Here is a 14,661-nt window from a genome sequence, read left to right as displayed (position 1 = left end):
CCCAAATGGCCCAGTGTAGCAATTACTGAAAAAATTAATACTATAAAAGAATGGGTTTGAGACAAGCTAACCAAAAGTCAGTTCTGGGTTTATTAACAAGACCAGCAACATGATTTGCAGAGCCAGGATTCAGTATCTACTTATCTCTGAAAAACCACTTTCCATAGTGACCTAACTGTACTTTATTTAATGCAACTTAAATTAATGATAAGAAAACATTTCACAAATATCTGAAATATCTACCCAATCCCACTCAGGGATTGGGTGACATTGGGTGATGCAGAAAATTATATCCTAATGTTTAAAAGAAGGTAAAACATTCACGTAAGACAAAGGTCTTTTAATGAAGTAAGAAGAGTTTCATATTCCATAACTGTTGGAAACATCCAGGAGAGCTAGGTCTCTTATTTCCTCTAGAAGTGTGTACAGGCTTCTTCCCTTTGTTTGGCAATATTTTTGATAATCTTTCTCAATGACATTTACTTTGACTTCTTGTGCAAGCTGAGCTTCCTCCATAGATCTAGTTACTTCTTTCACTAAATCACTCTTTAGCAAGAGGGAACTCTGCTGAAAAAGTTCTGTATCTGGCATCATGTATGGTTTGTTGCTTATTATTTCAAGCCTTATTGTATCAGAATGGCAACGTGAGGCCTGTACAGATATCCTCACCTGTCACAGGAGAAAATGCATATTACTAAATCACAGTCCTTGTTCTTTGCAGTGAAAGCAATACTTAACATAAATACAGACTTACTGTTACGTGGTCAAACAAATGGAACGTAACAGATTCCCCTCCTGTCGTGGTAGAGGTGATTTTGTTTTGAAATCGTTGAAGGGATCCTGGTTTCCATTCAGAATGGCCATCTGGGCTGCATGAGATCACCAAACCATCTTTATTTTTTAGATAAGCAGCGCCTTTAATCCCAAACCTGAATCATTGTCAGAATAAAAATCCAGAGATAATATATTCTTAGTATGCAGATTTTGTATACTTATCTAGAATGCTAGTTTTTCTTACAGATTAAAAACAACTTTTCCAAAAAAAAAAAAAAAACTTTTCATCTGATTTACCTCCAAATATCTATTTCATTGAGCAGATGGAAACAAAATGTTTTGCTAAATAACAAAGTAAAACTCTAAGACTGATACAGATGTACTAGATTCTAATATCCATTTATACTTACATAATGAATTATGTATTACATTATGTACATATGGTAACTACAAAACAGCTGCTAAAATAAATGCTTTAATAAATTACATCTAATGTACCATTTATATACCATGTCTATACTTTAAGGTTAACCATGATTTCTTAACAACTATTGTGTTAGAAATAACATACCTTGGTATAAATACAAGCACACCATTTGTCCTAATTGAATAAATAACCCCATCAGATATGCAACGCTCCTCAGTTTCTGGGTCTTTGTCTTTAAAATACATGCACTGGAAGAGCTCTGTAGACTGCTTCTGAGAATGCTGTGCTGCCTGTAAGAAGAAGCACAACCCCAAAGCATGATGATGGACTCCCCTGAGATCCCCAGAAGAAACATGGGATTCATATTCCCGCAAAAAAAAATAACTTTTAAAAAAGGCTAGGTTCTAGAAAACTATTAATACAAACATTCTTCTCTATTATGAATTAAGTCAATTTTGTGGGACCCTTTATCATTCCCTCAAAAATGTCTTAGAAAATTAATTCTTTTAAGAAAACAACTTATTTAGAAACTGTCTATAGTTCATACAGGAAGAGGAAAAGTATCCAGGTCTATGTCTTACGTTTATTTTCAAGTCTGTCCTACCCAAATCCTGCTGGTAGAAGTGCAAATTAGAACTACTATTCTGAAGGGCAATTTAGTAATAGGTATGAAAGTTTTATTTGTGCAGCCCTTTTGACTCAGCAATTCATTATTACCAGGAATTTATCCAGGCAAAATGTGAGAAGTCTGTAGAAGTGTATACACAAGGATGGTTGTAAACTAGATTGCCTGGAACAGTGCTGCCTAACAGAACTTTCTGCAATGATGGAAACGTTCTGTATCTGTGTTGTCCCATAGGTAGCCACAAGCCACACGTGTCTGTTGGGCTAGTGTGGCTAGTGTGACTGAGGAACTGAAATTTTAATTTAAACCAACCTGACTAGTGGCTATAATGTTGCACAGTATCAAACTAGAACCCTGGATACAGAAAATAATATTAAACATTTAGGCAGCTTCCAATCTTATGTATCACCAAATGGTCTAGTTCTAAGCTGTACAACATTATGGCCACTAGCAACAATATAAAATAGAATACGAAGCAGTTTCTAAAACAATGATGTAACTATATTGACATGGTGTGCTATCAATAACATGTTTTTTTGTTTGTTTGTTTTTGTTTTTGTTTCTTGCGGTACGTGGGCCTCTCACTGTGGTGGCCTCTCCCGTTGCGGAGCACAGGCTCCGGACGCGCAGGCTCAGCGGCCATGGCTCACGGGCCCAGTCGCTCTGCGGCATGTGGGATCTTCCCGGACCGGGGCACGAACCCGTGTCCCCTGAATCGGCAGGCGGACTCTCAACCACTGCGCCACCAGGGAAGCCCAATAACATGTTAAGTGAAAAAAGGCAGATTTCAAACAGCAGGTATGACTGGATAATTTTATAAATAAAAAGAATTGTCTAGAATTGTTATTATCTTTGGGTAGTAAGATAATAATAATCTTTCACATTTCTACATTGTGGGAAAAACATCTAACCCGTGGTAAATCTCATAAATCCACATTAAGTCACTTCAGAACATTTGTAAATGTATTGAGAGCTACTCAACAAACTTTATGATTTTTTCATGTTATTTCGTTGGTTGGAATAATTCTAGAGTTTAATTTGCTAGAATATAGGGTACTTCATTCCACTATACAATAAAGCTTTTCTGTTAGTAAAAGAGGTGATGGGTAAGAGAATTAAAAATTCCCTCTTACTCGGTTTCTGTTGTTGATATGTCTGCATAATTCCTCAAGATCTTTGTTGCTGAACAAATTTTCCTTAATTTCCATTTTCTTGTCTTTTGAAATGGCTGCCATTAACAGTCGGTGTACTATAATATCTGAGTATCTTCTTATCGGAGAGGTAAAGTGAGTATATTTATCTAATGCTAGACCTTCAAAAATAAACCAAAAAATCAAAATAAACAAAAAAATATACTTTTTAAACAACTTGCTCAAGGTCATGGGCACACAGAGTAAAATTTTATCATTCACCATAGTGATGGAACTCTTCCTCGGCACATGATCCAGTGGAGAAATACAGTGCGTTAGACATGGCTTGTGTAGCCATTGACCGAAGCAACCAGTTGACAATGGGATCGTTGGGGTCATTTGCATTATCCAGAGAATCAGCCAGTGCTTTATTGGACCTGACAAAAAAATGTAAAAACTTTTATTTAGTCCCCAGCAATAATTTACAAGTCAACACTCTGAGGGGAACCCTTCACTCACCATCTGAATACGTTCATCTGCCAGTAGTTAAATTTATTTTGGACACATTTCAGAAGCAACTTTTTTCAACTATAGAAATCTTGTTTGCGGGGCTTCCCTGGTGGTGCAGTGGTTAAGAATCTGCCTGCCAATGCAGGAGACACGGGTTCGAGCCCTGGTCGGGGAGGATCCCACATGCCATGGAACAACTAAGCCCGTGTGCCACAGATACTGAGCCTGTGCTCTAGAGTCCACAGGCCACAACTACTGAGCCCGTGTGCCACAACTACTGAAGCCTGCACGCCTAGAGCCCGTGCTCCACAACAAGAGAAGCCACCGCAATGAGAAGCCTGCGCACTGCAACGAAGAGTAGCCCCTGCTCGCCACAACCAGAGAAAAGCCCGTGCAGCAATGAAGACCCAACGCAGCCAAAAAAAAAGAAGAAATCTAGTTTGCTTTTGAGGTTTAAACAAAGAGTGTCAGAACTGAAATACATTTCTTTTTTTTGTGCCATGCTGCATGGCTTGCAGGATCTTAGTTCCCTGACCAGGGGTCGAACCTCGGCCATGGCAGTGAAAGCGCTAAGTCCTAACCACTGGACCACCAGGGAATTCCCTCAAATACATTTCTTAAGTACTGAAGAGTAATGTGCTGAACTTATGAGATGAAGTTATGCTCAGCACATAGTGGGTGGCCAGGTACTTGCTGAATTAAATTCCTAACACCCTTAACCTTAAACATTCTGTACAGGTCAAAGAATGGATATTTTCTTTTTTTAAATCAAGAATTATTGAGCCAGGGACTCCCCTGGTGGTCCAGTGGTTAAGACTCCATGCTTTGATCCCTGGTCGGGGAACTAAGATCCTGCATGCCAGGCAGCGCAGCCAAAAAAAAAAAAAAAACATTGAGTTAAAAAACAAAACAGAACTAAACCCAGAAAAAGAAAACCTTTTTCTTTTTTTAAAGAGGGCAAGAGGAAGCATTCTATTTACTTACTTTTAAGTAGTTTTTTGAAACCCGGGAAATACAGAGTTATATTAACAATTTAATAATATAGTATATAATTCAGTTCTGTACCATAGCCTGCCAAGAGAAATGGGGAAGGAGACCGGCGGATGATGAAAGGAGAAGCAATGTGACAGAGTGGGCACTAATGTGAGCTTTCAAGTCTGACAGACATGGATTCCAATCCTGGCTCTGTCCTAACCAGCTGCTAAATTATCGGCAAATTAACCTCTCCAGACTTAATTTCCCTATCTGTAAAATATGAATGAATGATCCAAGCTAACACCTGAAAGCCCTTAGCATGTGCGTCTGGCACGCACTCAGAGCTCAACCACGGACTAAACCAGTTAAGAGATACTATCGCCTAAAGAGAGAGGCAAAAAAATCCATTTTCATAAATGAATAAAAGATATATTAATTAGCACCTGTTACTGACAACAAAATATTGAAAAAAGAATCCCTTTATACATCATTTTTAACAGGGAAAATATTTTATCCTGGAGGTGGGGAGTAAAAACGTCTCATTCTACGGAGGGATGGTATAAATTTACCATCGGTGTGGTGTCTTACGATATTGCCACAGAGATAGGCTGCATTTTTAAAGTACTGAAATAGAGGATTAAGTCTTCGCATTTGCCTAAGGGGCAGATGAAATTAAATCAAGGATAACAGGTTCCTTACTTTTATATTACAAACTGTAGTGGGTCAAAATTACGCCTAAATAAACTTCTTTTAATTTGAAGTCTCTAGGGAATTCCCTGGCAGTCCAGTGGTTAGGACTCCAAGCTTCCACTGCATGGGGGCATGGGTTCTACCCCTGGTTGGGGAACAAAGATCCCGCAAGCCACGTGGTGTGGCAAAATAAAAAAAAAAAAAAAAATGGGGAAAAAAAAAAAAAAAAAAAAAAAATGAAGCCTCTATACCTACGTTATAGTAAATGAAGAAAGCCAAGAAGTTTTCTATTTTTGATCAAAGATGTGGCTGTCACATTTTAAGAACTACTGTAAGATCAGTAAGTGCACAGCATCCCCTTCCAGTTCCCTGCCTCCTCAAAAGAGGAATTACCGTGTATCTATGAAGAAGCCCTTTGCTTTAGCACACTCTCGGAGTTCAGAAAAAAACTCCTGGTGTGGAGGAGGGTGCCGGCGCAGCAAGGCCTGGCGAGGGAAGCTCTCGCAGATCTTCTTGGCTACCCAGTGGTTGGCCAGGATCATGCATTCAGCCACCGTCTCATGGACTTCTAGGGGCTGCTTGGGGATGAGGTTGTGAATGTTCTTCTTCTCATCGAGCTGGATGCGAACCTCTACCCCTTCCAGCCCCAGGGCTCCGCATCGGTCTCGTTTGGCTCGGATGTGGCGGGCTATGTCCGTCAACTTTCTGATTGCCCACAGTAACTCCTCTAGCTTGGCTTGTCGGCTCTTCTCATCCATGTCCCTGAATTCTGGAATATCATCAACAATGTCGACGCTTCCGTCCAGTAATTCTTGGGCTGCTTCATAAAATAGTTTGTATGCTGATCGAATAATGGTTCTGCCATACCATACTTTCTTAATTTCATAGGAGGTTTTATCCAATTCCCACATGATGCTTACAGCATACCTACAAAACCAGTCACAGTCACATCATTATTTAATTCTTTCATTTTTGAAATAAACAGAACTAGACCCTAAATGTAATGAAAAAAAATGACATTGCTACAGGGCTCTGGTCCGATGTTTCAATCCAACACTCCACTGCTAAATCAAAAGATACTTAAAATTGAAACAAGGTTAGATTAGGTTCTGGGGAGCTCTGAGCAATTCTGAAATAAGTTCACATGGAATGTTACAAACCTGACTTTACGGTTCTCCATTTTCCTTAGAACAGCATAGCACTGACAGAGTTAAGTCTACCGGGCTCGCTAGCAAAGAAGAGCAAAGCCTTTCGAATGCTACAGGATGACACTGAACTAGGATATCAGCCTTGATGGTAGGTTCATTAGCAAAAAGTTCACTTAGTAAAGAATCACTTTATCACCAAATCACTCTAATATTTGCAACTCACATAAAAAACACTGGGCTAACTTCTTAATGTATAAAGAGCTCTTAGATATCAATTATTAATAGATCAAGAAAGCAAAAGAAAAAGGGGCAAGAAACATGAAATAGTTCATAGAAAAGGATATACAAATGACTGTTAGGCATACAAAAAATGTTTGACTTTACTCATAGTAGAAAAATGCAAATCAAAACCACTCTAAGATACCATTTTTATTTTTCAAATTGGCAAAGACACAAAAAAACACAACATATTGTGCTGGCAAGGCTGTGGGGAAACTAGCATTCTCATACATTGATGGAGAGAATATAATTGGTATAACCTCTGTGGAAGGCAATTTGGTTATTATCTATTTAAACACAAATGCATATACCCGTTGACACAGAAATTCCACTTCTAGGACTTTATCTTCCAGAGATACTGTACTTTTAAAAATGTGAAATGAGTTATATTCCAAGTAATTCAGTACAGTTTTGTTTATAATAGCAAAAGTTTGGAAACAATCTAAATTTCCACAGATAGATAACTGTTATTAATATGGAATGATTTCCATATTAATGATCTCCAAGATACATTGTTAATTAAAAAAAAGCAAGGTCTGAACAGTATATACACACACACACACACACACACACAACACACACACATACATATGGTCACCATTTGTATAACAAAGAAAGAACACATGTCCATAGGTATGCATGCGTGTGTGTGTGTTTATTTTTGAAATAATAGAAAATATATATTGGTCTTTGTCCCTAGCTCTTGATACAGGGCTTCTGAAACCCTTGTAATTTCCTGGGAGGTAGGAGTGTCTTTTGTTCTAATGAGACTCTGGGTGGGCTCCTGGATGAGGGCTGGTCACTGGAAAGACCAAGCCATGATTAGAAGCTTTCAGCCCTGCCCCTCATTCTCCTGAGAAGGAAGAAGGGCTGAAAATGGAGTTACTGATCGATCATGCCAACATGATGAAGCCTCCATAAAATCCCCAAAGTGTGAGGTTCGGAGAGCTTCTGGGTTGGTGAACACACGGAGGTGCTGGGGAGAGTGGCATCCTTGGGCCTGGAAGCTCTGTGTCCTTCCCACATACCTTGCTCTACACATCTCTTCCATCTGGATGTTCATCTGTATCCTTTATCATATACTTTTATAATAAACCAGTAAACGTAGGTAAACTGTTTTCCTGAGTTCTGAGAGCTGCTCTAGCAAATTAATTGAACTTGAGGAGGGGGTCTGGGAACCTCTGATTTATAGCCAGTTGGTCAGAAGTACAGGTAAGAATGTGGACTTGCAACTGGCATCTGAAGTCTAAAGAGGGGGTCATGGGAACCTTTAATCTACAGCTGGCTGTTCAGAAGCATGCTGACAATCTGGGCTTGTGATGGTGTCTGAAGTTGAGGAGTGGGGACAGTCCTGTGGGACTGAGTCCTTTACCCTGTGGAACCTGATGCCATCTCTGGGCAGACAGTATCAGAACTGAATTAAATTGTAAGACACCCAGCTGGGGTTGCAGAGAACTGCTTGGTGTAGAGAAACACCTCCACACGTTTGGTGACCAGAAGTGTCAGATGTGACGTGTTCCCTGTAAAGGCAAAGGAGACTCACAGGAAAGAAAGACATAGCGGGGTAGAGCTGGATTTTTCCCTACCACATGACCTTCAGCAGCAAGAAGCAGGACTGCTGATGGTACAGGCTGCAGTGAGGAAAATGGCCGAAAGTTCAGCACAAACTCCCCAAGGCTGTTGCTTTTTCATCAAGTGCAGCAGACTGGGTAATCCAGCTATTCCCATGTTCCCACTTTTCTAAGTGATACTGCTTTGGGCTGAATATTCTGCCACTGATAGAAAAGAGAAAGAAAAAGTGGTACGGATCTTAGTTGTACAAGAAAAGTTAGAGTGTAATGATCCAGTATTTATATAAAATAGGATATTACTACATGAAAAATTTAACCCATTTCAATTTAGAAGGAAACAACACATGAAAAGATTCTGTTAAAAAAGGAAAGGTAAATTGATCAAGGTACTACTTTTCTAAAGGAAAAGGGGAAGTGGACCTCAATTTCTTTTTTCCTCGAAGAGATCTTCAGAATTGTTCCCAACTGTGAAATCTTTGTTTTAAAAATCTGAAACTAGCAGTTACAAAATACATTACAGTGACACATAATCGCAGTGCTGACTTCAAACAGCGTTACCTTGTTCTAGCTTCAATATCAATATAAGAATGTGATGTCACAAAGTGCGTCACATCTGCGATGTGGACCCCGAGCTCTAGGTTGCCGTTATCCAAGGCTCTGACCGAGAGGGTGTCGTCCACATCTTCACAACCTCTGGGGTCAATGCTGAATACCAGATGGGTTTTCCTAAGGTCTTTACGTTCTCGTTCCTCTTCGGAACTCACCTTCCAGGGACTTTCGGTTGTGTTTACTGGCATCTCACACATCTGTACAAGGAGAGTCCCCAAATTCAGCAATTCATGCACCAGAAATTTCCTATAAAAATCCACTCTCTAACATTCTCAATGTGACCTCATGGAAACCCCATTCATTACCCATTACCTTATGCAATTAACCTATGTTTGCTTTTTTTGAGCAATAATTATTTATTAGGTGCCTAAAATGTGTCAGGAGCTGTGCTAGGCTCTGGAAAGATGGGAGTCAATAGGAAAGACACATCCCCATGCCCCTGAAGGCGCTACAGTCAGACAGGAAATGTCCCAGGGTGTTTACAGCTTCTTCAGTTGTGGAGGCTGGAGAATGAATGGGTGGCTTATAAAGAGTACAATATCCACCCCATTTTCAAATGATCCATTTGAGCTTTTAATTCAAGTCAAGCCCGGATAAAAACCAACATGTCCCAAATATTAAAAGCATATTCCTTTTTGAAGCAGGATCAATCTCAAGCATTTTCTCTGCATTATTACCTGTTCAAGGCATCAATTTGCAGTTTAGTAGTCTAAAAGGGAAGAATTCTAGTCCTGTGCAGTCTAATCCACGCTTTTATTTTGTTCTAACATTTTCCCTAAGCTGTCAAAACAAGTCAACAAATAATTTCCAGACACTAATGGTAAACATAACAACTTAATAATGTAAAATATTCTATTTTACTATTGTAGCCACCATTCTGTCAAAAATTATAATGAAAATAAGAATACCCATATGCTCTTTTTTTTAAACATCTTTATTGGAGTATAATTGCTTTACAATGGTGTGTTAGTTTCTGCTTTATAACAAAGTGAATCAGTTATACATAAACATATATCCCCATATCTCCTCCCTCTTGCGCCTCCCTCCCACCCTCCCTATGCCACCCCTCTAGGTGGTCACAAAGCACTGAGCTGATCTCCGTGTGTTAATGCGGCTGCTTCCCACTAGCTATCTATTTTACATTTGGTAGTGTATATATGTCAATGCTACTCTCTCACTTCGTCCTAGCTTACCCTTCCCCCTTCCGGTGTCCTCAAATCCATTCTCTATGTCTGCGTCTTTATTCCTGTCCTGCCCCTAGGTTCTTCAGAACCATTTTTTTTTTTTTTTTTTAGATTCCACGTATATGTGTTAGCATACGGTATTTGTTTTTCTCTTTCTGACTTACTTCACTCTGTATGACATACTCTAGGTCCATACAACTCACTACAAATAACTCAATTTCGTTTCTTTTATGGCTAACATTCCATTGTAGATATGTGCCACATCTTCTTTATGCATTCACCTGTCAATGGACACTGAGGTTGCTTCCCTGTCCTGGCTATTGTACATAGAGCTGCAATGAACACTGTGGTACATGACTCTTTCTTTTTTTTTTTTTCCGGCACGCGGGCCTCTCACTGCTGTGGCCTCTCCCGTTGCAGAGCACAGGCTCTGGACGCGCAGGCCCAGCCGCTCCGTGGCATGTGGGATCCTCCCAGACCGGGGCACGAACCCGCATGCCCTGCACCGGCAGGCGGACTCTCAACCACTGCGCCACCAGGGAAGCCCCTATTTTTAGTTTTTTGAGGAACCTCCATACCGTTCTCCATAGTGGCTGTATCAATTTACATTCCCACCAACAGTGCAAGAGGCTTCCCTTTTCTCCACACCCTCTCCAGCATTTATTGTTTGTAGATTTTTTGATGATGGCCATTCTGACTGGTGTGAGGTGATATCTCATTGTAGTTTTGATTTGCATTTCTCTAATAACTAGTGATGTTGAGCATACTTTCATGTGTTTGTTGGCAATCTGTATATCTTTGGAGAACTGTCTAGGTCTCCTGCCCATTTTTGGATTGGGTTTTTTTGATATTGAGCCGCATGAGCTGCTTGTATATTTTGGAGATGAATCCTTTGTCAGTTGCTTCATTTGCTACCCATATGCTCTTTTTTTAAAAAAATAAATTTACTTTATTTATTTATTTATTTATTTATTTTTGGCTGCGTTGGGTCTTTGTTGCTGTGTGCGGGCTTTCTCTAGTTGCGGTGAATGGGGGCTACTCTTCGTTGCGGTGTGCATGTTTCTCATTGCAGTGGCTTCTCTTGCTGCGGAGCACGGGCTCCAGGCTCACAGGCTTTAGTAGTTGTGGCACACTGGCTCAGTAGTTGTGGCTTGTGGGCTCTAGAGCGCAGCTCAGTAGTTGCAGTGCACGGGCTTAGTTGTTCCGTGGCACGTGGGATCTTCCCGGACCAGGGTTCGAACCCTTGTCCCCTGCATTGGCAGGCGTATTCTTAACCACTGCGCCACCAGGGAAGTCCTTGCTACCCATATGCTCTTGATGGCAGTGCAAACTGGCCCAATTTTTCTGAAGAACAATCTGCCAATTTATAGCAAAAGCTATTTAAATTTTTTATGCCCTTTGACTTGGTAATCTCACTTGAAAGATTACATTCCAAAAGAAAATGATCGAAAAAAAAAGTAACATTTATGAGATGTTTGAAATGGCACCTTTTATAATACTGAAAAATTAAAGAGCCCAAATGCTCAGCAATTGAGGAATGCTTAAGCAAACTAGAGTACATCACTATAGAGTAATTGCCATCACTATTAACAATAAGTAGGCTATGTCAATACATAGAAATAATTTTTAAGTGAAAGAAGCAGAAAATAGACTGTGCACACTATAAGTATAGCTATGCAAGAATAATAAAAAAGATTTATGAGGATTTTAAAAGATCATAAAGTGATGAAAATAGCTGATGTTTTATGTTCACAGAATTTTTGTTTTCTGTAAAGGTTACAAAAACAGTTTCATAATGAGCATGATTTTTTGACCCATGGGTCAGAGATGTATGGAACCCAAGAAGCTGCTCCCTGCAGCTTTCTGTAGGCCTCTGGTTGAATGATTATGATGGGGACCAGAGCCCAGTTGGGTCTGTAACCAGGTACCCGTGTAGTACCATGGGGGGATGGACGTATACTGACTGTAAGACACTGACATACCATTTGTAAGCACAGTAGGAAAATGTAAAAATTTGAGAGCTGTAAGGCTGCAGGAAACTAACTCTGCACTTGAAGCTGACTTCAAACTGGTTCAAACACAGAATAAAGAAGAGTGAGATTTTCCCATTATCTGTGGTTTCAGACAGTGGGTTGTTACATAGTACAAAGATTTTTCTTTCTTAATGACAAAATGGACAACAACAAAAGCAAAAAAAAAAGTAGAAAATGTCTTTTATCAGAGCAGAGGACTGGCGGAAGTCTGACCTGAGCTTCTGAGAAGGGGACAACTGAAATGCTGTTCTCCACCAGGATGGTTGCAATTTCCCCTTCCAGATCTCCGATTCTTCCTAAAACACGCACAAAATGTCCACTTGGATACATGGATGTCGACTCCCAGGAATCAATGCGCACAACCACCCGAAAGTCCTGAACAAAGAGGGGGAAACATGAGCCTGGCACCAGGAGTCAAGTGGGTCAATTAGCAGCACCAAACAAACGAGCGATAAACAGCATCAAGCTCCAAAGAGAGTGGCCAATTTGCAAATAGCGGTTTTTCTTTCTTTTCTATTCTTTTATTGGGTTCCTCCTGTTTTACTAAATTGCCAGATGGTAGGCAAATGCTTAGTGCAATGCTTTGAAGGGAGGCGTTACCTCTCTGCACCAAATAAGTGGGCTGGAGAGTGTAGCCTGAGACAGAAAGCCAATTGTGACACATTCGAGTTAACATTTGTGACACAAGGGAAAAACCCAATTATGCCTAGTCCAAATTAAATTTCAAAACAAAAAATCTCAATGTTTTTGTGTATGGGGGTTACTTTCTAATTTCTTTAAAGTGACATCTTTTGGTGGAGAAGAAGGTTATCCGTATGAACTGAACCCCACTGCCCCCGGATTCCAGCAAACCATAGACATGGAAAGCAATTGTTACAACTGGCCTCAGAGAGCCTGCGTGAGGCTTTGGGATGGAAAGGTACACAACGACCAGATTACTGGCTGGGGACATCCTGCTTCAGTGTCTCATTTACAAACTGCAAAACATCGGGCAAATCAAATTGGGCGATGCCTACACCCTTTGCCACAGTAAAGGTTAATTTCTAACTTCCTTGTTTATGTCTTCTCTCCAGGGCTCTTATTCCTTTAAGGATAATCGATTCTGTGAAGTACCACTATATCATCCCTACAGGGCAGAGCCATCGTATTTCTATATCGCTTGCTGAAAGAAAGCTTGTTAGTGTTGGCAAAGTGTATCTATTGAAAAGTTTCTGTGTTGGACAACTGGATAATGGATGTTCTTTCTAGCTGTCCTACACAGCTCTTTCTAGGACGGTTTCTCTCTGGCCTTCATTTTTTAACCAAGGACTACTTAACAGATGGTTCTATATATTTAGAATTTTTAGAAAACAGGATCTCAGAACACCAGATGCCATCACTAATTTATCCCTTCCTACGCAAAGGAGTTAACAGTTCCTGGTACCGCTCAAAAGCTGGCAAAGACAAAGAGGCAAAGAGTAAAGGTACCTGGAGGGCTTCTGCTTGCTGAGTGCTAATTCGGATTTTGGGAATTCTGTAATCCCAAGGTGTAACTAGGATTTTCCGAGCATTTTTGCCCTGCGATTGGACCTCTTCTTTGGATGGAAATGTCACCACGTAATCCCGCCAGTTCTTCTGAAGGATACCCACCACTCTGCCTTTGGGAAAACCAAACAAAATAAAGCCTTAACTGGTAAGATGTCACCTATCTGGACTCTGACCAGTTCAGCAGTGAGGAAGAAAACAGGAAATGCAACATCCCATTTTTTAAAGCACATCCACACAAGTTGAGAGATGCTTAAACATTTGCCTTCCTTCTATTTTATTATTAAATGGATCATTTTTTTAAGATAGATAATTTTTTAAATGAACATTGTCAGTGTGCCCCTTCTTTTGTGGGGTCTGGTGTGACATTTATTTATTTTTTAAAAACATTTATTTATTTTATTTATTTATTTTTGGCTGCGTTCGTTGCTGCACGTGGGCTTTCTCTAGTTGCAGCCAGCGGGGGCTACTCTTCATTGCGGTGCACAGGCTTCTCACTGCAGTGGCTTCTCTTGTTGCAGAGCACAGGCTCTAGGCACGTGGGCTTCAGTAGTTGTAGCGCTCAGGCTCGGTAGTTGTGGCTTGCGGGCTCTAGAGTGCAGGCTCAGTAGTTGTGGCAAACAGGCTTAGATGCTCCATGGCATATGGTATCTTCCTGGACCAGGGCTCGAACCTGTGTCCCCTGCACTGGCAGGCGGATTCTTAACCACTGCGCCACCAGGGAAGCCCCCTAAGAGGGTTTTAATTTTAAGATGAGACATACTATATAGCATATTTGGGTGCTGATGAGAATAAAATAAACCAGAGAGGGGAAACTGACAATGTAGGAAAAGAGATGCTATCATATATTAATAACTGCAGTATTTCTGGACTAAAGAGAGGAAAAATAAACATTCCACATGGACAACCAGGCAACTTTACAGCTGGCTCACCTGTGGGCATGGGCTCACTCGGGGACTCGCCATCATTCTCACCCAGGGCGGTGGTTCTTCCTTTCCATTCATTTTTAGGGAGCAGTTCGACAACTACCACGTCCCCGTGAATGGAGCGGTTTCGAGCCTTCGTCCCGTGGATCAGGATGTCACTGACTAGACCTGTTTTGAGGGCAGCACAGAGAAACCCCATAATGTCAAGGGGGAGGCCACACCAGTGAGGCCTTTCAAACATAATACATTCGAGATC

General features: G+C 40.6%; 1 protein-coding gene and 1 non-coding gene across 2 annotated transcripts in view; both read right to left on the bottom strand.

Annotated features, from left to right (window-relative positions):
- Positions 1-360: 360 nt before the first annotated feature.
- Positions 361-14,661, bottom strand: part of DIS3L (DIS3 like exosome 3'-5' exoribonuclease) — a 33,375-nt gene continuing 19,074 nt past the window's right edge. Inside the window, exons 7-17 of the mRNA XM_007448140.1 lie at positions 14,412-14,573; positions 13,423-13,592; positions 12,169-12,330; positions 8,688-8,935; positions 8,145-8,189; positions 5,525-6,058; positions 3,239-3,393; positions 2,960-3,138; positions 1,346-1,491; positions 755-929; positions 361-669 (exon numbers count right to left, since the gene is read on the bottom strand). Coding sequence (XP_007448202.1) covers positions 361-669; positions 755-929; positions 1,346-1,491; positions 2,960-3,138; positions 3,239-3,393; positions 5,525-6,058; positions 8,145-8,189; positions 8,688-8,935; positions 12,169-12,330; positions 13,423-13,592; positions 14,412-14,573 — 2,285 coding nt within the window. The remainder of the gene's footprint in view (positions 670-754; positions 930-1,345; positions 1,492-2,959; positions 3,139-3,238; positions 3,394-5,524; positions 6,059-8,144; positions 8,190-8,687; positions 8,936-12,168; positions 12,331-13,422; positions 13,593-14,411; positions 14,574-14,661) is intronic.
- TRNAE-UUC (transfer RNA glutamic acid (anticodon UUC)) lies at positions 3,993-4,064 on the bottom strand. Its single transcript has one exon. It is a non-coding gene; the product is annotated as a tRNA-Glu (tRNA).

Source organism: Lipotes vexillifer, unplaced genomic scaffold, assembly GCF_000442215.2.
Source record: "Lipotes vexillifer unplaced genomic scaffold, Lipotes_vexillifer_v1.1 scaffold713, whole genome shotgun sequence".
NCBI classification, from domain to species: Eukaryota; Metazoa; Chordata; class Mammalia; order Artiodactyla; family Lipotidae; genus Lipotes; species Lipotes vexillifer.
The sequence above is the reverse complement of the archived record's forward strand: the minus strand, read 5'-3'. Positions and strand labels throughout refer to the sequence as shown.